At 44.3% G+C, this 26313-nt stretch overlaps 1 protein-coding gene across 5 annotated transcripts in view; it reads right to left on the bottom strand.

Moving 5' to 3' along the window:
- Positions 1-4626: 4626 nt before the first annotated feature.
- Positions 4627-26313, bottom strand: part of IRF2 (interferon regulatory factor 2) — a 42220-nt gene continuing 20533 nt past the window's right edge. For all 5 annotated transcript variants that reach the window (XM_080590749.1, XM_080590751.1, XM_080590748.1 and 2 more), the window contains 7 exons: positions 22998-23097; positions 22198-22374; positions 19611-19657; positions 15859-15970; positions 11847-12011; positions 7284-7330; positions 4627-5973 (listed from right to left, as the gene is read on the bottom strand). In XM_080590749.1, the coding sequence (XP_080446875.1) occupies positions 5662-5973; positions 7284-7330; positions 11847-12011; positions 15859-15970; positions 19611-19657; positions 22198-22374; positions 22998-23097 (960 nt within the window). In that variant the 3' untranslated portion in view covers positions 4627-5661. The remainder of the gene's footprint in view (positions 5974-7283; positions 7331-11846; positions 12012-15858; positions 15971-19610; positions 19658-22197; positions 22375-22997; positions 23098-26313) is intronic.

Here is a 26313-nt window from a genome sequence, read left to right as displayed (position 1 = left end):
ACTGAAACTTGACAGCGTTGGCTGCAAGAAATAACATCTTTAAACGGGCACATGCAAAAGCCCATGCCACAGCAAACATCCTCAGCACCCAGCTGGTTTCCTGCTGCTGTGCTAGGTCTCAGAGCAGAAATTGCAAGGGGTTAATAATGCAGCACCTTCACAGCTTGGGTTCAAATGTCCTAAAGCTGATGTTCTCCAAAGAAACAGCCTGAAAAAAACATATGCAGTTTTCAAAACCTGGCTGTATTGTAAAGAACATGGTCAGCTGAGAAACCATACATCAAATAAAGCATGGAAATGAACACAACCCTGTCAGGTATCCTCTGGAGGGGAGCCGTAGCACTCAGATCTGAGAGATGTAGCCACGATGAAACAAACAAAAATAGTAGCTCCCATTCTTTTCCACCATCCGTACACCAGTATTAACCTGTAAAAAACAAGGGACCATCTCCACTGATGCCTCACCTCCCTGTGCTGGTATGAAATCAGCTCCAGACAAAATCCATCTCAGAGGTCCAAGCAAGCCACGCACAACTGCAGCACGCCTTTTAGCTGCTGCTGAATTATTTAGTCTACAGCTGTCTCACTGAAAGCAGAAGCAGCCCAAAGGATCTACCTATCATCAGCTACTCATCAAAAAAATAACAAACTGAGCTTGGAGAGGGCTTCCTCTGCCTCTGCTGATCTATTTAAAGCTGCACACCCCCACCCCAAAAAAAAAAAAAGAAGCTCAGAGTAAGCTGTAACATCCAGTAGCTGAGTTTCATGAAGCCCAAGCGTGGCCTGGCCACCGCTGTCTTTATCTCAGCAAAAACAGGGCTGTGGACAAAGCGCTGCCTGCAGCAGCAGTCGCTGTCAGCCCCTGTGGTTTCCTTCCTCACAAGAACTATTTTGGTTTTTGTTGACAGAAAAATCCTGCACCTGTTGGTGCTGCCACAAAGGAGGAAACCCGCCTTCAGGCACTGCTCGAGAGGGTCCCCAGGCTGTTCCTCCTGCGGCACGACTCCTTCGGCAGCCCGAACTGAAGCCCCAGGAGTGCCGAGGGATGGAGGGCGGGATGGGGACAGCCGGGTGGTGACACACAACCAGGACCCATGGCCATTGCCACATGCTGAAAAAAACGTTAGCGCCTGACCCCGGGGAGGGGGTTGAGCTGAATCCCCTACCATTATTTTGAATGGCACTTGAACAATTTTTACGGAAGGACCTTGCCATACGCCAGGGGGAAGGCAGCAGGGGCAGCCCCAGCCACCAAGCACGAATCTGGATTATAAGCTCTATGACTCACAGAGACACCTGGATAAATTTACGCTTGGGGCCATAATTTCATTTTTTCGTGCACGCACTCACTTTTTCCATTATTTCAGTTGAGTTACAGAAAGGACGATCCCGCCTTCACAGGAGTCTTCAAGCAGCTCTCTCTTGAAAAACTGCAAGAAACACAAGCCCAGGTGAGGGATGCCCATGATAGCTGAGGGCAAAGGCACCTACAGTAGAAGGGGGGTGATTCCCCTTGCGGTAAATCGGCAGATGCAGTAAGAACCTGTGCTTTGTCATCTCCTTTTCTTTAAATAACCCTGCTCCTCTCTTTCTCAGACTTCAAAGCAGACCTCCGTGTGATTGCAGCACCTCATGCAGGCAGGTCTTCAGCAGATACTCCAGGGAACCTCCAGCTACACTGACTAAACCCCTGGTTTCCTAAGGGTCTGAGGCTCGTGGCGTCATGTTATGAAGCTGACCACGTCACCACGTGTAACCACCCCCAGCACATGTGTCCCAGGCATACGTGTGTCTCCTGTTGCGCAGCTGCTGGAGCAGGGTAGGAGCTACTGTTTTTGCAGGTTAGCTGCCTTCCTCACAGAAACAAGGGGAGAGCGAGCCAAGTTATCTGATCATCAGCATGCTCTCACCACAGGCGAGATGGGAGCATGTAACTTGCTTTGGCTGCACAAAGACGAACAAGCAGCTTATGCTGGAGGTGCCTGCCTTTGCTCATCGGCTACTCATTTTCAGATGGCTGAAGCGAAGAGCAGCAAATTCTTCTCCTGCCAAGTGACGGTTTACTTTGGAAACAAACCTTTATCTACCTAGGAAAACTCAGGCAGACCTTCTGGCAAGCAGCTCCTTACTTACCCAAGCATGCAGCGGAGCTTGTTGAAGCCAGACTCTCACCCACAGTCACACAGGACACACTGAAAGGCAGAAGCTCAGGAATAAAAAGGAGCCTTGTAGGAAGAAGCAATTGCTGAAAGGTACAGAGCCTTGGAGGTACTTCTTTGATGCCACGGGTGAGGGGCAGGGAGCTTGAACCACAGCTACAAATGAGGATAGCCCACTGTCTCTTTTCTCTGTGTAATGCACCGGGCACCGCCATTTGCCTGGAAGCCTGCAGAGATGTGCCAGCATCTAACACAGCCACCCTGGCCCCCGAGAGAGCAGGCCATCACTTGGGTAAACAGAAGCCCTGCTTCTGATAAAGCAAAAGCCCAGCGTCAGCTCTGCTTACTTTGTAAGATGCTTTCCAGCCCCCACGCCACTGTGTGTCTGGGCTTTCGGCCGTAACTCTAGCACTAAACCCAGGCTGAGCCAAAGGCAGCAGAACTTCTGCATCCACAGACTGAATACTCAGCGGAGAACGAGATCGCCAGCACTGAGTTTGTATTACTTGATGCTTTCCAGCCCTGTGCAACTGGGCTTTCTCTTTCCCTCAGCCCTGACCCTAGCCCTAGGGTCTCAGCCCAAGCACCGCAGCCCTGCTTTCCCCAGCAAGCCTTCCTCAGAGGACAGTTCGAGCAGCAGCCTTCTTCTGAGCTTGGTAGCCCTTTCCTAGCCCCAGAACAACTGCAGCTCTGGGCTTGCCTTCGTATGCAGCCCTAACCCTAAGCTGAGCTTTGAGCGAGGCACCCCAACTCTCCTTCCCCACAATAAAAATTCATCAGATGACGGTGAGTTACAGAGAAGACGGAGGCAGTCCCTTCACAAAGGCGCATGCTGACGATACAAGAGGCAATGGGCCCAAGCTGCTCCAAGGGCAATTCTGTCTGGCTATAAAGATAAAAAAAATCTGCTGTGAAAACCACTGACCGTGGAATAAGATTGCCCGGAGAAGTGGCCAGTTTCCCTTGCTGGAAACACTCAAGACTTGGTTTGACATGGTCCTGGATAACCTAGTCTAGGATCCTGCTTTCAGCAGAAGGAAAAGGGTGCATTCCCAGGGGCCCTTCAACACGGCTCTTCTGTGATCCCATGAAGTCACTGCCTAAAAACAGGAGCCTGTCATCTTAAAAGGGGCTTGGAAACACTACAGAGCAACTTCCAACCTTGAGCTGGGAAGTTAAAAAAAAAAACAAAGCAGACTGTGTTAAGAAAACAAGAAATAATGTGAAAAATAATGTGCAAGTGAACCCCCAAACCAAGAAGAAACCTGCTGTGAACCTCATAAACCTGCTGGCAAAGGCCTCGGGGTGATGGAGACTCAGTGTAACAGTGTAACACCCCCCCAACACACACAATCTCTTTGCGGAAGACCAAACCTTCTGGCCTTTGGAAGGGCCACTGGAAGGGTGAGCACACAACCCCAAAAGAGGGACAGAGACTGGGAAATTTACACAGAACAGTTTTCACTGTTACGAGTTTTCAGGCTCACTTCAAATACCGCTCTGGGCCGTCTTTTCCTCCCAGCCAAACCCAGAGACCAAAGCTCTAGCCCTGCCTTCACACACCTCTGGGTGTGAAACTGCAAGTTTCAGATGGACTTGTGATAAAACTTGAAATTGTGGTATCACGTTAAGAACACAGCAAAATCCTCCTGGCCAGAACCTGAGCCTTTTTAATAGACAGTTAATACATCTCCCTTTGACACAGCCAATTTTGTGCTTGTTGCTGCTTATCAGCCACACATCCACAATACTGCATATGCACTCAGCTGTTGAGTTAGTATTGGACTGAGAGTCACACCTGGAGAACACCCTGTGATAGCTCAGAGTATAGCACTTCACAGAACCAACAGCATGGTTTGCCCACCACCACCACGCAGTCCTGCGAGCCACTACACACACTTAATCAGACACTCAACAGCTTCCCTCAAAGGCCCAGAGAAATCAGAATTTGTCATCACACAGAAGATGTTGAAAGCCTTGGGGGATGTTTACTTCACGTGTGTTTACTTGACTTCTGATTCATCCCACTAATAAAGAGCTATTGCTTGAAAATCTTTAAAAACATAATTTTCTGGACAAGAAAACTGTGAGTAAACTAAACAGGTATCTACCAGGAACGGGGCAAACACAGCTGAGCCTGCTTTGGGCTGGGGACGGGCTTCCTCAAGATCCCTTCCATGAGGTGCCTTGCTCAAAGCCAACCATGGAATAGCACCAGAAGAGGTTTCCCAGTTCCCAACCTGCACACGTGAGGCCAGACTTGAGTAGGTTGCCATTAAGCTCTAGTTCCTCTTTCCACCTCAAGCTGTCTCGAGCACAATACTTCCCACTCTGTTAGATGGGCACTGCAGAAACTGTAAAGACGGCTCATGCTAATTGTTCACTCTGAGAGGTCACATCCACCTCTCAAACACCCATGCCATCTGGGGCTTCTGAAAGATTAAAAAAAGAGAGACAAACAAGAGGATTATTAAAAATTTAACTATATACCATATTTATTATCAATCCACAGGATAATCTGATTGCTACATGAGCTCATAAAAGCTATTTCACCTTTACAAAATTAAAAAAAAAAATGTGCCACAAGGATGTAATAACTGCTGATAACCAAGGACTGATTCTTAAAATTATAAATTTGCTGTAGAAAAGATTAAAAAAAATTATATTCACTTTAGAATTTTATTTTGAATAAAATATTCCCCTGTATAAAAAATAAAAAAGCTTGCTCTGGTTAGAATTAGAGTATTTTTCTTCTTTTTTAAATCTGGGAATTTGCATAATATCTCTGTAATAGTTTTTTTTTTTCCTATTGTACCACGCGGCATTCAAGCATAGCAGATTAGAAAACAAACATGAGAAAAGCAGTCTTAAAATGTATGAAATCCACATGGGAAGTTTTAACTTCCTTTCCTTTCCTCTATTCTTTAAAGACACTTTAGCAAGAATAGCCTTGGAAAAGAACACAGGTGGGGAGGGACCTTCAATGTGCCATTAAGTAGAGCAAGGTAATAAAAGGCCTTTCATAAGTGCTTTCTTAATAAGGTGCAGAAGCAGACTGCAACGTTGCTAGTACTGCACTATGTACAATATTCACAATAGATTTTTTTATTTAAAAATATTCCAGCTAGTTCACATTTTCTCTTCCATTCTGAGGCTTTCAGTTCCATCACAGCCTTGACGGCAAGAAGCGCAGCAGCACCACTTCCCTTGTGGTCGGTTGGTCCTCATATGAAACACTGGAACCTGCGAGTGGGCCAAAGTTCTTGGGTTTTTCCTACCTAGCAACCTTGGAAGTCCGTCTGGGTTCAGGTGTACATACTGACGGCTGGAGTCCTGAGTTAAAAACACTCCGGCACTGGAGTCGGACACAGCAATGTTTTATATTGCCAAGGCTTTCTTTACCTTAGATTTGTCTAATGTGCGTCAAGGGATGAACCTCTCCTAGAGAAACATAAAATACAAAACCAAACAAAACAAAGCTAAAAAACACACTGTCAGCGGCTTAGCAGCTCTTGACTCTCGACTGGGTGATGTCTGACGTTTTCTTGATGACGCTTGCCCGTGTCTCGCGGTCTGGCCGGCTGCTGCTAGTGGAGGCTGTGGACACTACTTGTGGCAGGGGGATGTCTGGGAAGGGGGGCCAGGAGCTGTTGTAAGGCAGTGGGCAGCTTTCTTCTTTGATGGTCACCTGCAGGTCAGGCTTGTTGGCAACAAAAGTAGCCATGCTGGGAAGCGTATGAGAAGTGTTCCTCATTCCCAGATTGCTGAGATACTGTTTGCCTTCAATGTTTTTCTTCTGCCAATGAAGTCGCCCCTACAAAGGGGGAAGAAGAATGAGGAAAGAATACATGAGCGAATGCACTTCGTAAGGTGCTCACAGGAACAAGATGAAGACAGAAACATCCACAAATTGCACAGGAGTTACCCCCTCTCTTAAAGCCTACCTGCTGACTTTGGATGTCTTTGCTCTCTGACATTTCCCCCCTTAGGAAGTCCTGTATCTTAACCTTGGTGGCTCTCCAGCACTCAGGAGACTCTGCCCACTCTTCTGATGGAAAAGGACGGCCTTACTGCCAGTGTGCCAGACAGAATCGGACACAGAAGACCGAAAACTCAAGAGCACCAAATGGAAGTCTCCTCCATTACCGGGGAGAGCATCCTCCTGCCAACAGGCAGGTACAGAGACTCAACACCTTTCAAACAGCACCACCCACATTGTCAACACAGGGAAGGCTGCTGGGAAAGCCAATGTCCCTTGATAGCATGCCCACCATCACAGCTATGAGGTTTGCCAAGGGAACACGAGCATCCTCTTCCTTTCACATCACACATGCCACAACAGCATGTTCTGTCAAAGGAGGGTCCTCGCTGGGTTTGGAGAGCCATGGAGCTCCCACCTCAGTCGCTACTGGTGAAGTAGCTGGTGGATTCCCACACTTCTCTCTTACCGGCTTCACAAACCCTCCTGGGGCATTTTACTGAGCTTCGGGCTTCACCAAAGCAGGAAGGAATAGCAGCCCATACAGCCCTCTGGTACAGGGCAGGGCAAGGAACACTGTTATAACCACGCCGGCAGCAGGTAGCTGATGCTGAGCGCTAACTCAGTCTTCGCTTCTCAGGAAAGCCTTTTGCCTCACATACCTCAAACATTCAAGTTGCATTTCTATCATACATGTAAACATTTCCTCTGATTGTATGAGTTCAGATGCCATTTAAGGAAAACAAAGTGAGCGTGCTTCCAGCTGAGATAAAATGCTCACTGCCCAGCAATGTCGATGCACAGTGCGCACACACACAGAGCACATGACAAAGTCCACTGGCTTGCTCCATATTAACAAACCAGTTGGCACTGTTGATGGTTCGACAGAGTATTTTCTTATGCAAATTTATCTCCTTGTAGTTTTGACAGATGAGGAAGAAGGAACTTGCAGAGATATCCGTTCTGCTAGAAAATCATCCAAACATTTGTATCCTTTGAACCTTTCTAGTTTTTTTTTTCTCTCTCAGCTTTTAAAACTGAATGTTTCAGTGGTAGGCAGTTGCAAATGTGGAAGAGGAAAGAATAGCTCTGGACATCATTTTGAGATCTTGCTCCAAAGTGTTTAGACTCCAGAAAGCACTTACCTCTGCATTTTCTTCATCGCTTGGAACGCTGTCAGTCGTTTCACTTTCTGTCAAACAAAAATGGAAGCAAAAATGAAACTCATGTTATTTTATCTACAGTAGCAAAATCCAGCTCAAGAGGCTCGATCCACTTCAAACAAGTTCAAGCAAACAGAGCCAAGCCAAACAAGCAGGAAACAATAGCAAAGCATGGACCCCCTGTGTGAAGTAATCGAAGGGCTAGACCACACGGCATCATTGAACGACTGGAGTAAATTCACATGGTTATCATGGTTAATATGGACACGCCCTGGGGAAGACAGCAACAGAGGTGGAAACAGCAGATCTGTGTAACTGCCCATACTTCTGGGCAGAGGGAGGAGACTCCTGCTGGCAGGGAATGCCCCCTCTCCCTCACCTGCTCTGGGCAGCTTGAGGCCCAGCTACGGGCAAAGTCCTTCCCAATCCTTATTTTTATCTCCCCGCAAAAACATCTACAACTCCACCCCAGAGGAGATAAGTGTGTTTTTGTTTCGTAAGCTGTTATCTCAATCTGCTGCCTCAAGGGCTCCTTGTCACTTCTTGCACTTTATTACTGCTGGTTTACTTTGCTTTTATTTCATTCTTGCCACCCTTGCCCAGTCCTTCAGCCTGTTTCTCTGCCCTCCACCCACGACTCCAGCACAGAGAAATGTAATTACATTCTGCACCAAAGCAGGACAGCCCCGTTGCCTCTCACCCCTGCATACTGCCTCTCTGGCCCTCACCATTTCAACCAGAGCACAACTACACGAATAACACTTGTGCAAACACAAGCTGTCACCCCTCTGCACCAAGGGACAGGCCAGCAGCTCCAGCAGGACGGCCATCCTGCTGCAGCTCAGCCCTTGCTTGCAGAAGAGCCCAAAACCCAGGGCTTTCAGTTGTATTTTCAAGCCCTCTAGATGTCCCTGCTTGAACAGTGGGTGGAGCAGAGGACCTCCCCTGCGAGTCTCCAGAGCTCTTCTCTTGAGGCTTGGCTAAGGACGAGGTTTGGGCAGTGGGCCATAAACTTATGGTCTGAATTGCTCCTTCAGACATAAGGATGTAAACTGCACCCAGCGTCCTGAAGCTGGCAGCTCAGCTACTAAATACTCTAACTTCCACAGCTGACGCATCGCCTACTCCAGAGTCCCAGTCCCAGCATGCGGCAAGCAGAGGATCTAACTGTGAAGCCCTATGAAGTTAACACTCCGCAGGGCTCCTTGTCCACTGGCCCAGGTAAAGAGAGAGGTGACAACGTGATAAAGTTAGTCCATTAAGCCAGACTGGGGGGAGAAGAGGCAGAAAGTAATCTGTACAGAAGGAGAGTCAATACGAGGAATCAACACAGAGACAAGAAGCAGATATTCCTTGACATGAAGAAACATGTGGCAACAAAAAAAGGGTGATGCAGATGAAAAGGAATCCATCCTTGATGTTTATACGTAACAAAATGCTGAGCAAGAGATAGCACTATAGTTATCAAAGCCAGGGAAGCTAGCCACTCGGGTATGGAAAGTTAGAGAGGCTATTTGAATCAAGAAGGTTATTTGAATCGGTGTCAAACAAGACAAGGTTGACAAGAACAGCCTTGGTACTAAAAAAATGGATTTCATAGACGTCAGTGGAAATATGAGGAAACTCACAAGGGCCAGACATATCATTTGCCTGTGTAACCTCAGAAAGGAACTAGAGGTGTTTTTGAAATAAAACAGATTTATGTAGGACAGCTGATACCTCCAGCTACTTTTTTTGTTGTTGCTGTTGCTGTTTCAGAAGAGCTAAACTAACTGCTCTTGCACAGCTGTTCTGGTCATACTCTTTCCTGCCAATCCGTGGTAGCACCTGACAGAGGAGGCAACCCAGCAAAGCCATGAGGGCAGGTTCAGGGCTCCTTTACGGACTTGTGTGTAACAAGATAAAATCCGAAATAGTCACAAGAACGTCCTACAAATGTCAGGGTTCTGACAAACCCTGTGGTGAAAAAGTGACATTTTTTCTTATATCCAGTTGGACCACGTTCTCTTGCTTCAATTTACGCCCATTGCTTCTCATCTTCCCTCCATGCCTCACTGTGAAGAGCCTTGCTCTACCTTCTCAGTACCATCCCTGTAGGTATGGATGGGCTGCTGTGAGGGTACCAGGACCATCTCTTCTCCAGGCTGAACAAACCCCAGTCCCTCAATCAGCACTTCCCCACAGGACGAGTGCTCCAGCCCCTCCCCATCCTGGCAGCCCTTCCCTGCACTTGCTCCTGTTTGTTGCTTTCTTGGTCTGGGGGACTCAGAACCAGGCCCAGTACTCCAGCAGCAGTGTGACCAGCCCTGAGTAGCGGGGGATAATCACTTGCCTAGATCTCCTAGCCATGGTCTTGAAGGCTGTTGGTCTTCTCTGCAGCCAGGGTGCTCTGCCAGCTCGCGTCCAGCTCGCTGCCCACCCCCCTTTCTGCTGAGCTGCTCCCCATTTCAGCAGCCCCAGCCCGAATCGCTGCAAAGGGCTCTTCCTTTCCAAGAACAGGACTTTGCATCTGTTCTTGCTGAACTGGCTGGACTTGGTGATCTTGAAGGGTTTTTCCAAGCTAGATGTTATCATGATTCTGTGAATTTCGTAAGGTTCCCATTGGCCCCTTTCCTACAGCCTCTTCGCTTTTTTCCGGACTGTGGCCCTGCCCTTAGCCATATCAGCTGGTGTCCTTTATTTGGTGTCTGCTGTAAACTTCACAAGTGTGCACTCCACCACCTCCTCTGCTCACTGATGAAGGTATTAATCAGGACTTGTTCCAGGATAGACTCTAGCAGTACGCCATGTCTTGCTGGCCTCTGGCTAGACTAACCAGGATCCTCAAGAGCTGTCTTGAGATGCATTTAAAGGCATATCAGTGGCATGAAATCGTCTCTGTGCTATCCTAGTTATGAGTTACCAGGTCCTGATATAAGGTAGGTCAGCTCAAGACCACCAGGATACTAAGACAACATAAGGCGATAGCAGAAGTACCTCAGACATGCTTCATTCATGCAGACTTGTTGCACTGACTTTAGGAAAGCTAGCTCAGGACTTGCTCATGTCCAGATGATTCTCTTGTCACCATATACATCCCTCCCTGTTGTCACAGCCCAAGCAACTGCCACGACTTCCAGACCTAGATGGTGACTCTTGTTTGCATTCCAAGAACTTAGATCCTGTAGCCGATGTTAAAAGAAAGCAGTGTTGCCACATTCACATACCCAGGAAAAGTTTTGCAAGAAGCATTTGGAAAAAGGACAAGCGTTTCAAAGGCCGCATCTCCCACTGCTAATATGTTAGAGCACCCCCACCTTGTGCTGCGCAAAGCCCTTCTAATGCTCTGGCCATTACAGACTAAACATGCTGGGAAGCACGATCATATATCAACGTGTGTGAGACTAACATTGGAGGCTATTCAAAAGAACATCAACTATTCACCCAGACCCAAAGATAAAAATTCCTACATTCATATTTTATGAAAACGTGTCTGGAACTAATTCAGCCTAATGAGTCAAAGACAAAACCATGTGTAAAATAATAAATTGCACTGGGAACAATTAATACTCAAGTTTTCCTAAAAAGATGACTTTTCTTTTTCTGCCTCAGTATCCTGAGGCTTGCAAGTTAGCAATATGTTAAAGAAGGAAGGACAGGTTGGATATGAAACTTTTTCTACTTTCAAATGTGGTTTTGCCCTGTTTCCTACGGAAATAAGGCTTATGTGATTGCAAGGACTCTATGTAGCGTGCCCATGCGTGCATTTGTATCTGTTCTCCCCTTACAACTTCTGAATACGTTGTCAGTCTTAGATAAGGGATTAATAAGTGCCAAGACTCTTAACTTCCTACCAGTTTTATGAAAATAATGGGCCAGATAAAAATGAGAAACTATTAGCACCCTGACTCAGGGGAAAGCTTGTTATCTCAACCCTTACTAGATATCAGAGAATCCAGATGGGAGACAGACGTTGGAAGCCAGACTTCCACAGACCACTTGTTATCAGTCACTACATGGCTGTTCTAGTCTGCAGACTATACGCAACAAGACAAATCCACTCCTCCAGGGCCCTCAGCTTCACATTTACATTATATATCATTAGCGCAGCCCTTAGCATTCTGTACCCACTGTGGCAGGCATCACGGAAACATGCATCAGAGATGACCTTTTATCTTTAAAAGGTCAGGGTGCAAAGGGGACACAATATATTGGCAACATATCATTTGTACCATTGAAAATGTCCCTCTAATAAAAGATGACAAGATCTCTCTGCATAACATCTGAAAAGCTTATTTTTCCATTAATCACAGGCTAAAAACTGCAGCCTACATTTCCGTCCTTAGATCTGCCGAGTTGTTTCCCAAGGTAAAATGAATATACAGGACTGTGAATTTTTGAGTTAAAAATACAGAAGGCAGCAGAACAGACATTTCTGAATCTGTGCCAGCTGCCCTGGAAAAGCTCCCCTTTCCCCTGTGGTGACCCCTGCCTCTTGGCTTGACACTCCTGAGCAAATCTAGTGTCTCCCAAACATTTCCAAAAAAGAAACACCACGATGCTTACCTGCATAGGACGAGACAGGGGAGATCTGTAGGGGGTACAGTTGGCTCATGCTGAGGGGCTGTTCATCACTTTCTGTTGTCACCTCTACTACCTGGCAAACATCTGGAGGATTGGAAACTATCACCTGCTCCTCACTGCTGCCATCAAGGTGCGGCTGTCCTACAACTTGGAGTCAGAAGAAAAAAATGATTACTCATTTTATGTCGACTCTGATGAATCCCTAAGAGCTTGTCCTTGGAGACTGCTTGGTATTTGAGTGAAATGCAGTCTTTAATATAGCCTCAGCACTTTCTTCCATGTCCACCACCTGCTTTCAAAGAGACTTCTATAGGAAACCTGTGTGATATATTTAGTTTCCATCACCTTCAAAGACATTTCTTTTCCACTTGTGACAACTGAAAATGCCTAACTTTTTCCTGGCTCTCATTCAAAATGCCCTCGAGCCGTCCCCAACACATCAGCTGTCCAGACACTTTCCCAGGGAAGACCACAGCCACACTCTCCCTTCGCCAGGGCATACAGACCACAGCAATCTCTCCTAATCTGGGAAGCATCCTCACCCAACATGCTGCCAGCATCCCATAACCTCTGGATGCTCTCGTGTAAATTATGCATCATGAAAGCAAATGGGTCAGAACTGGCGTGCAAAAAAACAGCCACCTGGTCATGTAAAATATGTTAGAAAGCTGATTTATACATGACATGAATCTGCCAAAAATTTACTCTCCAGTTAGATGCTTATTCTCACTGAACCTCACAATGCCAGTGGTGGCATGTAGAAAATCACAGTCGTACTGCTAGTCTGTAGTCCCTGTGGTCTGTGACTGACAGCTACAGTCTGGTTAGTTATTAACAGATGGTTTTCCTATTCCCCCATGGACATAATATTTAATACCAAAGTAACATTGCTTATTTCTACAAAGTGAAAGCACCATGGATGCTTTGTAAGCATCCCAAAACACTTTGCAGACACTAGCTGTGCTACAGAACACCCTTTTGAAACAGGGGAATAAACTTTAGAAGTTACTCAGCAAAGAAGTACTATTGTAAAAGCCAAAACCTCAGCTCTCTGGAGCAGCTTGAGAGAATTCCCTTTGTCTTGTACAACCCCCCGTTTTGATCCCAGCAGTATGAACACATGATTACTGCATTAATCCAGCACTGAGCTGAAAGCCACTAGGTAGATCAGGACAACGTGGATGTACAGAGCCACCGCAGGGGATGGCTAACCTGAAACCCCAGCTGACCGAGAGAAAGGGAAGGACTACGGATATTCTTTCACTGGACCACAAAACACCAAAAGAAACAACCTTCATACATATATTCCTACCAAATTCAACGAGAGTTTGGAAAGATTTTGTGCCGGAGGAAATGGTTCAGATTTATTTGTGTTTTGCGAACTGTTTTTAGTCTTAAACACACTGTACAGTGATACATGCCTATTTTAAGTTTTACACAGGAACAACTCTACTAAATCTTTCAGGCTCAGTAGTCCATTCCACTTGGTAATGTCATTCTGGAGCTGGCCAATACTGGAGTTTCAAAGGGCAGCCACAATTAATTCACCGAGCTATATGGTATCATTAGGAATTCAGACAGCATGTTGTTATTCTAGATTCATGATGGAGAAAAATGTGGTAAGTGAAGCACAGTACATCTTGAAATTCTTCTGTTAAGTGACCTAAGTACTCTGATTATTAATTAAAAAAAAAAAAAGCAAAAGATAATATCTTTTCCTGGATGGATTCAGGTAAATATACATGAATGCACATGTATATACACAAAACCCACTCCTGCCTTCTATCTTTAGACAAGGTAAGAACATGATGTTTTGAAAAAGAAAAGTGACAGGTTTTTCTCCCAGGGAAAAGCTTTGTGAAGTGCCAGCCAACTTCTGGCAACTCCCCCAAAGCCTGGGGGATGTGCATTCTATGAGACAATTCCAACATATAGAAAATTACGTACACACCAGATAGTCTTTTATTTTTCAGTTGGACCACGACAATTACTACCATTTTCTTCTAGACATTTTGTTGTCACTTCTCCTGGTTCTGAAAGGGCCTGCTTTTTATTGAGCGGAGGGGAGCAGGAGCACATGCGTGTGCACGCTCACAAACACACACACACAGAGTTAATTTTTATCCAGGAGAAACCAGTATTGTGCAACACTGTTGGGATAAGAACAGGCCATCTGCGCTGTTTTATCTTTCTCCTCAAGACCTGAAGAATTCTTACCCACCCCACGAGATAATTTCAGTGCAGCAAAAAATACTGCTCACTTGGGCAATGTGTCACCACTCTTCCTCGAGCTGCACGTATGTCAGAAGCACTGCAAGTGCTGTTTGTCTTTTCTCCCCGCCAGTTGACTTCCCTCCTTTCTGCAGAATATATCTATTTTACCCTTTCCCCCCTGTTTACATTAAATACCAGCCTGGAGTACTAAATAAGGACTTCTCTCCTCAGACTGGATAAGCAGCACACTCACAAGCCATTAATTAAACAACACTGGATCACAGTTACGCACCCAAACCTTGTTGTTCCACCTCTGAAAATGGATGCTAGGTCTATCCATAGGAGCAAAGGGGTAAAAAGGCTAACCAGACATCTCCCTTGTGAGCTCGAGGAAAAATGAAAGCCCTTAAGGTGCAAATTCAGTTCTATTCCTCGGAACATCTTGCTCGGTTTCCACATTAGGCCCTTTACCACTTTTACATTGATGTTACCAGTATGGCTCCTGTCCTGTAAATTACTAAGATCTGCTATGGTGTAACATGCATTCATCTCACAATAAAATTTAACAGGAGTTCAGGATACACTGCACTGTACAAAACTGACCTGTTGCAGCAAAATTACTCTCTTGGATTTGGGGGAGCAGCAGGTACATTTCAAAGAATGCTGTTAATTGATCTCTGTTTGACTTTAAGGTTGTAAAATAAAGCAAAAGTGTATGAAGCTTCCTTGCTGGGGCTGCATATCAGCTTTGGTGTATTTCAGATTTGTTTATGAGTCAGTCTGTAAATATACCTCACTGCTGTGCTATTCCTTTGAGTTATAAAGCCCTCTGTAATAGTAGGAGCAAAAATCATGCCCTAATACTTTTACAAAGCAAGAGATGATTAAATACACTGCCATAATGAGAGCAAAAGTACTTCTAAACCATAGAAGTACTTGGAGGAATGACTTCATGAAAAGCTCTGTGACCAAAAAATTGGGTAGCAAAAAATCACTGCATGCAATTTCTGCCATCTTTGCAAACAGAAGATTAACATATTTTTTCAAACACTTCTTCCTCATATATTAAAAGTGGAATTCTAGAGAAAATGGTATATGGGTCACATTTCTAAGATTCCTCATTACAGTCACAACCTTAGCTAAAAAAGAGCTGTCAAGAACAGCCCCGTTGTTCTACCAAGGTCCAATTATTCACATTCTTCAAAGATGACATCTAATTCCTAACGTACTGGTTTCTAAATACAATCTTCACTGATCTTGTCAGCTCTGTGATGTTAAGAAAGAACTCTGCTACTGAGGTAAAAGAACTGAGGTCCTCTATTTCATCTGTAGGTTTAAATTCACAAATAAAATGTTAACCTACGCGAACCTGTTCTTTGAGCAATGGGAAACCATGATCCAGCTTTGGTTTAACTCCCACAGACACTGGCTACAATACCCTCATAGCTGAAGACTACCCTGTACAGTAAGTTAATGTCAGGAAAAGCCACCTGAAAAAGTTTGTAAAAGCTTAGTTCTCAGGGGAACAACCATGCTGCAGAAGTGCTGCTCACTGTCTCGGCATGGTGGTGAGGCTGGCCCGCAAGCAGGACCTTGCATGGCCTGGGCTAGCAAAAAACATGTAGACAATTATAACTGTGTTGTTTTCCAAAGTGCAAAATACTGCTGGAAAGGTGAGTTTGGCAGAGTCAGAAGTTTATTTCTGGTATCACCTATTTCATGAAATCGTGTTTTAATCACCTGTATGCTTAGCATATATGAAAAGCATAGTAGTACTTACCTACAATGTTCACTGTACTGTCAACTTCATTTTTTATACTGGAGGGCAGGAAATAGTCAGAAGTGACATCATTTAGCCCATTAATCCCAAAAGATGATTCAACTGGCTCTTGCTAGAATGAAAACAGTACAGTTGGGTCAGGTTTGATTTATTTTAGGAGCCTGGACTCAGTTCATCGCTTTTTTTCTGAGATGGTAATAAATTAAATCGCTTCTGCCTGCCGCATAGCCACTGCTCTGTTAGACACAGTTTCAGAACGAGTAATTTGGTTCTCTGAGAAGCAGCCAGAGTTTATTCCATTTCCAAAGCTTCAGCTTTGAAACTAATGCTATTTTTAATTTTCAGATTTAGAGTGAGCCTTCAGAGAGCAAGAAATTAGTGTGCTATTTACTACAAGAGATTAACATTTGGAACAAACAAAGAAGAAACATTGCTTTAAAATGTATTCTATTTAATATTCATCCTCCCTCCCTTCCAAACATGCTGTATCTCTTTGCACTCTCTTAAAGGAAGCCTTAGCTTCAGCATAGTAATTACTAAATTCTAGTCTTAATTTTTCTCTGCAGCAAGCCTGAAAGCAAACCAAAATGTTTACACTAAATACAGCCTCTTAGATCACATCATAAACATTACCATAGGGCAACAGCGTTGGGAAAACACCACCTGTTCTATATACACTGAGCTGTCCACAAGATGCATACTCTGTAGGTCTGGTACATTCAAATGGGAATCTAAAATCCTCCCTTCAGACTAGACGCCAAAATTTTAATTCCACAAACTCGGGATTTCCTAAAAAGTTATGGACTCTTTTAAAGAATTAACTACAAGTCCAACCTCCTCCCTGTTATGGGCTCCTTTGTGGGGTTATCAGATATAAAGTCTAAAGTCTTCTGCTCTCATTCTGGGCAGGCAGTGCCGCCACCAAAAGTGAGGTTCTGCATGGCTCTTGTCCTCATGGCACATCTGCAGAGAGGTGCAGAACTGCTGGTGTGATCTGATGCCAAGGTATGCCCATTTTCACTGCTCCAAATCACTTCAGCAAGCGTAGGGCAAGGGCAAGCCTCAAGACTTGTGGCGCCAGCCCCCTTCAGAGTACGAACCACATGAACTGTTATCATGGGGATGAAAAATCAGAGGAGGGTAAAGCACTAGTGGCAACCGGGTGGTCTTTGATGAGCTACACTGGTGGTGTCAGCCCACAAGTCAAAGGACCGGAAAAACAGAAAAGATAAAATTAGCTGCTATTGATCTATCCACGAATACCAACTGCAGAGACAGATGAGGACTCTGCACCGGAGCCCTGGTGTTGTGCAACGCCCTGGCAAACACAGCAGCCCCCATGGGAATGCTGCTCACACCGTAACTCGCTCAGCTTTGCTGAGGCTTAGTTACAGAGGAGTTTATTTAGCTGCCCTTTCAAGCTGCAGAAATAAATATTCATCCTACAACTCAGGTGACGGTGCCAGATCCACAGAGGGACATGGACACTGGCATAGCCACTATTAAAGCACTTAACTTTTCAGTTATGCCTGGAGGAAGCTAAGCTGAAAGGACAGGGAAAGGTGTCACTTCGACTTAAACAAATGTCTGAATGGGAAGCTGCACGCATAGCCAAAACTACACGTAAGATAAGGTAGAGATTAAGCCCCATGCAGGCAGCTCAGCCCTGAACTCTGTTTCAAAGGAAAGAGCCTATTTCTCTTTGGGCTGCTCAGATACCTACGGCCTCTCCCCCATTTGCCCAAAACCCCAGGAGATTCATCTGCAAGGTGGGAGACCCGCTCTCAGTCCCCCTTGCCTAAAGTGGAGCAGGGATCAGGTATAGGCCAGGCCTCTCACCCACAGTGGGGACGAGGAAGGAAGCGCCCTCACTGAGCACCCTGCTCGGGCTCGGCCCCGCCAGCCCGGCAAGGTCTGGCACCAAGTCTCACCAGCAAGGTCCGGCAGCTCTCCTCGCCCCCACCACGGGTTGCCTTAGAGCTCTGGGCACCCACAGGGTCTGGCAGTGGTGACCCTGTTACCCTACAGAAGTTAACAGGCAGGTCGTGGAACAGCCTCCCGCTCATCTTCACTAAGCGGAGGTTTTCAAGGTAACTGCAAGGCTTTCAACAAAAACCGCGCAGCTCAGATCTCAGGAACCCACATCACCAAGCAAAGAAATTTAAGCAGCTTTCAGTGTTCAAAAATGTGCATGTGCATTAACTCATCCACCATCTTTCTTCACAGTTACCGCCTTCAGCACTCAACAGCCCACCTAGCAGTAGCTGAGCACTGAACGAGCACCTATTTTAAAAATCCTGGTGTATTTGGAAGTCAACTCATGTACACACTTCTCAGAATAAGGGAGAACAGTCAGGAATACTACCTGGCCCCATATCAAAGCCTGCAAGAGGTAAGCAGCCATATCATAATCAGTGGTTGGCGAGCCACGTATTCATAGCTATCAGTGGCAGGTGTATGTGCTGGAAGCACGGCCAGATCAGCTTACTGCTGCTGGGTCGTGTGGCCCAACACTTCTGCATAGTTCAGGGCAACCAAGCTGCAAGAAAGCACCCCCAAAAGCTGCAAGTGCCTCCCTGCACGCTCCTACTCACAGGCGTAATGCTGTGTGTAATAATCTCCCAGACACCACTGGAACTCTCTCAGCAAGCAGTATTTGTGAGATCAGTCTTAATGAAGAGGACAAGACCGTTCAAGCACCTCTACAGCTTTTCAGGTATTTAATATTTTGACTAAAAGAAAGATTATGAAGAAGGGGAACAGCAAAGTGCTCCTGCCAGGTTTGGGAGGCATCGTGTGCTGCCCGACACTGACCAATGGACTTTACCAGAATAAAGCAGTGCTCTGACACATAATTAAACAAGTCACAAATCACCAAGAGTTTTTGCCTTCCAAATCCAATTGCAATCAAGTCATTTTCCCAGGCCTCAAGCATTTACCTGGCTGAGGAATGAGAGCCACAGTCCCTGACAAGCAAGCAGCGGAGGACCGAGCTGTTCTGTTATGGACATTGCTACATGCTACTGCAGGCCATGCTTTCAGTACTCCAATCCCAGATTTAAATGAAAGACCCACCAACACAAATTTCAGTGAAGCCTGAAAGTCCGGAAACTTTGCAATTTACTTTATGAAAAAAATGAAGTTGGACCAAATCCTGCCACTATTTAACAAGGATCTTCTTTGAGGGGCCTCAGCAGAACTGTGAAACCTATCAAATACCATGCTTTGTAGGGAAAGCAAATGTGAGTTTGGGTCCATGCTCTGAACGAGAAGAAAATTTAATATGCTACCTGATGAGCTTTACAACTGAATTCTTCCAACTTATAGTGCATGAGCAGAACGTGCAGCTCCGATAAGACTTCTCCCCCTTGCCTAAACGAAAATGAATATCCAATGCCTTCTGCACAAAAACTAATTGCTCCAAAAGGTAGTTGCATTGTTCAGAAGCATTCCTTCCATAATTACTTTATTTCTACTTACACAGACAAACAAATGGCAAATGTATTGCCAAAGCTGCCAGTTTTCCAACCTCCAGGCATTGCAACAGAAGGGCTGTGTCAACTGATGACGTTAGTCATGGCTGTAACAGGCTTCAGGTTTAAAAAAAAAAAATCCAAAATAACTGTAACTACTTAACCAAACCACAAGCATAGGAGATTTGCAAATATCCACAAGATACTACTGGGGCTATTAAAAAATATTGCAACAGATTGTTTTCACAAGCTCTTACAGTATTAACAGCCACTTCTTACCTTAATTTGTTTGAATTTGTCGTCCTTCTCGGACTTTGTTTTTTTTCCTGCAACAACAGAAAGAAGATTTCTTAAAGTTCTCTGTGCCACGAGTTTTCCTATATGCTTTCTATATCCACTAAGAAATAGCCCCCAAACATGCCTCAGAATAGTAGCATCTCCTAGGAAAGGGAGAACTCATTTTGTTTAATTTTAAGCTCACTATAAGGCCTGGGCAGTCAAAAATTTACCTTGAGCACTCGGGTTTTGTGTTTCATTTTTGAAGGACTGCAAAAAAGAACCATGAATGGACTAAATAAAGTGATCTCATTCAAAAAAGCAAGGTGAAAAATATGAAAGAGTGACATACTACGAACCAGGGACTGTTAAAGGAGAAGCAAACTTGAGAAAAATACTCAAAAAAAAATCAAAATGCATGCCTAATCACACTTGAGACACTCTCACTGCAGCAACAGGAAAAGGGAGATCATTCTTTAACATGTGAAAAGAGATCACAGCAAATTTCAATGCATTTTTGTAAATGCTTGCAACATGGGAGAAGGATTATATATTATAATTAATGCAAAAGTGGTTTATGTAATCATGCTGGATTTGAGAATGCAGAAGAAAACCCAAGGTGTATGGCCCTCACCAAACCTCCCGTGCCTTGGCAGACCTCAGCACTGCTGCCCCTGCTGTGTCCTGAAGAGACCCTAACGTGAAAGCTCAGACCTGCTGATGCAAGCTCTGCTCTACCCCGCTGTTTGTACAGACGTGTCCCAGGAATTTCTCCCATCCGTACCACAAGACAGCACTTCGAATTAGAAATGTTTGCAGACAAATTCTTTTGCCCTCACTCATACATAAATATAGCCACATGCCATGTGGAAAGGGCAAGTGAGAATATATACAAGGCCCAAAGTATGTCAGTTGTATAGTAACTGGATTGTAGTGGAATCTTCTCCTGCACAGAGCTCCAGAATCTCATTTTTCATGATGAACTTTTCTAGCTCTTACAGCTATGAGAGGAATCTACCACAATGGGACAGATTGTGGTTCATGGATATATGCCTGAATGTAAAAAATACAACACAGATGAGAGATCGGAAACAGTTCCAAACCAAAAATTCTACTTTTTCCAGATTGATCTTCATTTCACAGTATGATTCTGCCCCCATAATGCCAGAGTTAAATGCTTCCAATCACAGTTACCTTAAACTTAAGATGTGCCTTTTACTTCTCAATTTGAGAAAATAACAAATTGAGCACTACGTGAACCGGATTTGATTTTAGAGGAGCATTATGCATTTGGATGGCAGGTTATCTTTCCATCCAATACTTCTAGGCACTAGAAGATACCAGAGGAACAAGGAAGCCCATCTTCTACTCCATAAGACAATAACAAAGCCATAAAGAAGCCAGTGTTTCTACTCAAAAAGAAATCACTCATGAGATTGACCTGGTGGTTGGATCTTCTCCTGGCATGTAGGAGACCTAACACCTAAGCCAAATCTGTGGAATTTAAACAGTTTCTCATGTCACCACTACCACGCTGTGGGGGCAAAGAGGACAGCCTTTTTTGCTGTTTTTTTTTGTTTTGTTTTTTTTCATGGCCTAATTTACCTATGTAACTAAAGAAGTGGCTCCATAGTTTAACATTCTGAACAGAGAAGGATGTCAAGCCTAGGATGTCAAACCTGGGAGTTTGTTCCTTATACAGGAAACCCAGATGCTGAATTTGAGCTCCCAGTTCCACATGGCATCTGAGTTTGGTCCCTGCAACCTACAGAACCAGCTTTCCTATGTAGGCCACAGCTATGCTGAAGTGTACTGCTCCCACTCAGCTAAAAAGAGTGTGAGTTTATTTCTATCCTTGCTTGGAAAAAGACAGAAAAATGCCTGCCACCATATTCTGAATGAGCTTTACTGTGTGAAATGCACGGATGTCAAACATCCTCTATTCAGCTTCCTTGACTGAAGGAGACCCAGTTCTCTCATGAGAGTTCTCTCATGAGAGGGAATAAGCAGCTATGGCTTTATGCTGCCTTCATTCACTAGGATACCTCAGAGGGACTGTGATTTTGAAAGTGGTGCCACAGAAAAATGAATAGGGACTCTCCTCTGTGGTATTCTCAGCTTCCTAAAACTGTGCTTTAGTTCAGCACTGATATTAACACCTCCCGCAGGAAACATTTTTCCTGATTCAAGTTAGGGGTGTTTGTCACTCTGCAAATCTTCAGCTGCTTACGCCGTATCACTGTCCCCTATCAAACTTGGCCCATTTGGCAGCAGTTACTGGCAGCCCCAAAATTTAAGCAAGCAAGGTACATGGGACTAGCACCTGCACACAGCTCCATCGGCTTTAACAGAACTGTCACCATTTACACAGACCACCAGTTATCATATCTTATCGATCCTCTCTCAAACTAGCTTGTTCTCTTAATTGAATGCAGCCCATTTTTCATACAGAAGTTCCTAAGTTCTGTGGAACACCTGGACAGGAAAGTCTGACTTTACAGTAGGAGAAGTAAAACTGGCACATTATGCAGACCCCATAGTAGCAATGCACCCAACACCGAATTTCACACTCACAAACTCTCTCCTCTACCTTTTTTAGAAGGTCTTTCAGATAGTGGCAGCATCCGGTACACCCTGAAGGCATTGTTTCCTTTCTTTATACTTTTGTCCTTCACTTCTTCTATATCAGGGAGAGAGTTCATAGCACATCGGAAGTTTGCTTTCCATGTCTTTGGATCAGGTTTATCTACCCCCGACTGGTATTTTCCTAAGCAAGAAAAGAGAGTTAGGCACATACGATGCATAACTGAATACCTAAGGCAGACTAATAGCAACACAGGTTAACTCCAAGGCATTAGTCTTTGGTTCTCAAGACGGGCATTCAAACAACAGCTGAAGTTGCAAGAGAAAGTGAATGGTGCGATCTCATTCTCATGCATGTTTCTAGAACACATGATTAAAAACAGTTTCTGTTCAAGAAAGACCTAGGGCACTGCGGATCAGATGGAACTCTACAACAACGTGGAAAAGCTTGCACAGCATTTACCTTTATTATGTCTGGCTCAAATCCATAGAAACACATAAAAAGCCTAAGGGCCCAAGTCTACAAAGTGCTGAGCATGCTCTACTCCAAACAATTTTGAACCCGATCTTGTTAACGTTTAAATCAATTAAGTTTTACTGTGTTCCTCAAATGCAAATGACTTATGGCCATTCAATAAAGCTGGGGAGTACTGCAGACCTTGAAAAAAGCACTTAGCCTCCCACAGATCTGGAAGCTTCAATTCATTTACTGTGTTAGTAAAAAGCAAAGACATGAAAGGAGGAAAATACAACTCTTAAAGGGAAAACAAAGTGAAAATCTGTCCTGCAAAAAGAGAGTCCCAATACCTGTGTGAATTGCCCAGTTTCTAAATAAGGGAGCATCTTTTTCAACATCCCACCCATGTCTTGCAGCATGCATCCATGGAATCTGAAAAATCTTCTTCTCCTGGAAGGGAAAACAAACAGGAAATGCCGATATTGATTGACTTGAGGGATTTTCTGATGACTGTAAGTCACCCATTTAAAAATGCACTTCCAGCATCTGCAAATGTTTTGCTTCCTTCTAACCCAGTGCTGCTGTCACTGAACTCAACAGGAAAACATCCACTGGCGTCAGTGAAAGCAGAATACAGCCCCAAGTATATGAAATACTCAGATGCCCCTTCGTGGACTACGAGACTGGCAGCTTTCCAGGCTGACACATGGATAAAACATTCAGTGCTACACATTTCTAAACATTCAAAACGAGGGCTAGTTTTGGCAGCACGGACACTTTTATGATTAGAAAAATCAGATACAGAAGTAAACAACCATAGGAACAGAGCTAATTCAAGGGATTTAGAATTCAGCCAGTAAAACACTAGCATGGTGAAAGAAAGGGCTATCTAAAATTTATGAGCTAATCAAACAGGACGTGTATCAAATGTAGACTTCTCTGCAATGGGATAAAAAAAGATACAGGACACCCATGTGCAGGGGTGGAATTAAAAGTAGCTAAACTTCTTCTAGTTCAGAAACTTTAGGTTGAAGAAAAACAGATTTAAAGCAATCCAAAAGAAGGCTTGTTTGTTTGTTTACACAACACATAGTTAAACCAGGGCGTGCCTTATATAGTGGAAGTATAAACTGATTCACAAAGGGAACAGAAAAACTTGTGGAAGATAGTATGCTGGTGACTGTTAAAGATGATGGGTTCAGATGCAACTCCACCTCTGGGAGCACAATGCCTTTCAGAGCTCAAACAGCACAGGACTGGGAAGAATCATATTCCCCCGGTGGTGTCTCCTTTACTCCTTCCACGAGCACTTCGCCCAGGCCATCATCAAAGATAGGATAGCAGGCCAGATGGATGCTGGGTCAGATGTGCTTTCATATCGTATAACACAGGAAAGAATTGCTATGTAATGACCAAGGGGGTTGTATAAGAACACTTCATGCTCATTTCCGCAAAGCCATGAAAAAGGGTTTTGCTCCACAAACAAAATCCTCCTCTTGGGCAGGATACACCTTACCTGGCTTCAAATACAGACATCTTACACTGTAAGCGCCACCCCTACAGGTTTAGATTTCTTTCACAGCTAGTGAAGAGAAAAGCACTTTCAGGGAACAATTTCCTTCAGCTCACCAACTGAATTACAACCCCAAAGTGCCTCTTTCTCTCCATTAACTGCAAACAACTTTAGACAGGCAGCTCTCATTTAAATGACTGCTTTGTAGATGTCTAAGGTCGGGTGAGATAAATCCTTTGCCCTCCCCCCCTTCCTCCAACAACAGCTTTTCTTCCTTGTCTGTCAGGTTAATATTTCACTAATGTCAAGGTTAGGCTTATTTCCTTTCCTTTCTGGGTGATCTTTGCTTTTTTGAGCCTGCATTTTTTGTCACCTCCAACTATTTTCTCCAATCCCTTCCCATTTACATTCATTTGTTCAGAACAGCATTCTTCCCTTTTCACTTCATCTTTTCTTTAATTTGGTGAAATCACAGATTTAACGTGTTCTCCATTCTCCTTCAAACTCTCACACACTCCTTCTTCCTCTTCATCTATTCTTCATCATTTGCCTCACGTGCCTTTTGCCTCCTATCTCTTCCTCCTCTACATATTTAAAACACCCTATAGATATGCTCTCCTCTTTCCCCAAGTAAAGTTGGTCTAAAGAAAGCTTCAACCCCGCTCTTCTGCGGTCCACAGCTCTACTGTGTTCATCAAAGTGAGAATAACCTCTATTGCCTTTACTGTCCTGCAGACAATGATTAGCGTGGAAAAAATAGAGGCCCATTAAAAAAATCTACCACCATGAACTGCACGAATAGACCAGACTAAAAAGTCTTCTCATGTTTGGTGATAGGAAGAAGTTCCAACAATGCTACACGATGCTATGGAGGCTATACAACTGATTTCATATTCTGCAATGAAATCCAAGAAGTTCTTTAGGCACTTGCAGACTGAGTAAGACTACAGATATAGCACCATGTCACCATCAGTGGTACTCACTGCTTCAAAGAAGGTGCAAGGACCTTCTCGACAGCAGTCTAAGTGTCCGTTACATAAAGTTCTTCCTAATTCCAGGTGTCTCGAAGCACAAGGACTTACAGCAAATTCTAATATAAATAACAAAATCATAGAATCTACATGTATTATAACTTTAAAATATAAATAATTTTACATACAGAAACATTTTCTCATCAATTATGTAAAAATCTAATTTTATCTGAAGCCCCACAAGACTGCATACTGCAACGAAACCATGTGGCTATGGTTCCATGGCGTTCTGCTCTAGTTTACCTAGATCCTCCCTATTTAAATATTATTTTTTTATTTCACAAATCCTTCTTCAGTTCATGTCTATTGATAATGACATTAATAGGAAAAGGCTCAGCACTGATTTTTCTTAGACTTGGCAAATCAAGAGCTCTCCTATGCTGCACTTCATCACCGCACGTTTGTGTAGGAGTCTTGAGTTTGTATAAAAAGTTAGGCTCGCCCAAAGTCAAAAGCACAACCCAGAAAACTGCTGCTGCATAACAGCAGTTGCTACCACAATCCGGTGGGGATATCGAAAGGGAAAAGGTGTCACATTCTTAGAAATAAGCAGGAAGAGGAAAACAGTATTGAACACTTGAAACCCTAACAGTGCAAAATGCTCCAGGCGGGTGAATGAGCATGAGATCACAGATTAGTTAGAAAGTCATAAGACACATTTTAAATAGTGACCTCCGTTTGGATGGTAATACTCCAAGCAGCCATCAAAGCAGCTGGCTGCCTCGCGGCTCCTGTTACAGCTACTCTGCATGTTTTCACTCTAATTTCCTTTTCCAGATCCATGAGGGACGCTGACCTCCCATTATCCCCCTCCTCACACCACCTCTGCCCTCTGCTGAACTATGTAATTTCCTTCACACCTTCCAGTTTGTCTCCCAGGGATGGTAAAGAAATTCCCTTTCTCCCTTATGCTGTTCAGCAGGATAAAATGTTCGCTAGGGAGGTGCACAAGGATTTATTTTTTAAGCCCTGTAGAGAAGGGTTTGTTCTGGTGGGGAAAACATTAACAATGCAGTGCAGAACAAAGCAGGAGGTATAATGTGATTAACTGACAGCAGAGGAAGGAATTAGGTAAGTCAGCTGTTACCTGACTTGTCATTTTTAACTGAGAGAGGTTTAATT

The sequence above is a fragment of the Anser brachyrhynchus genome (genome assembly GCF_964034855.1).
Source record: "Anser brachyrhynchus genome assembly, chromosome: 4".
Classification (NCBI taxonomy): Eukaryota; Metazoa; Chordata; class Aves; order Anseriformes; family Anatidae; genus Anser; species Anser brachyrhynchus.
This window is presented reverse-complemented; position numbering and strand designations above follow the sequence as displayed.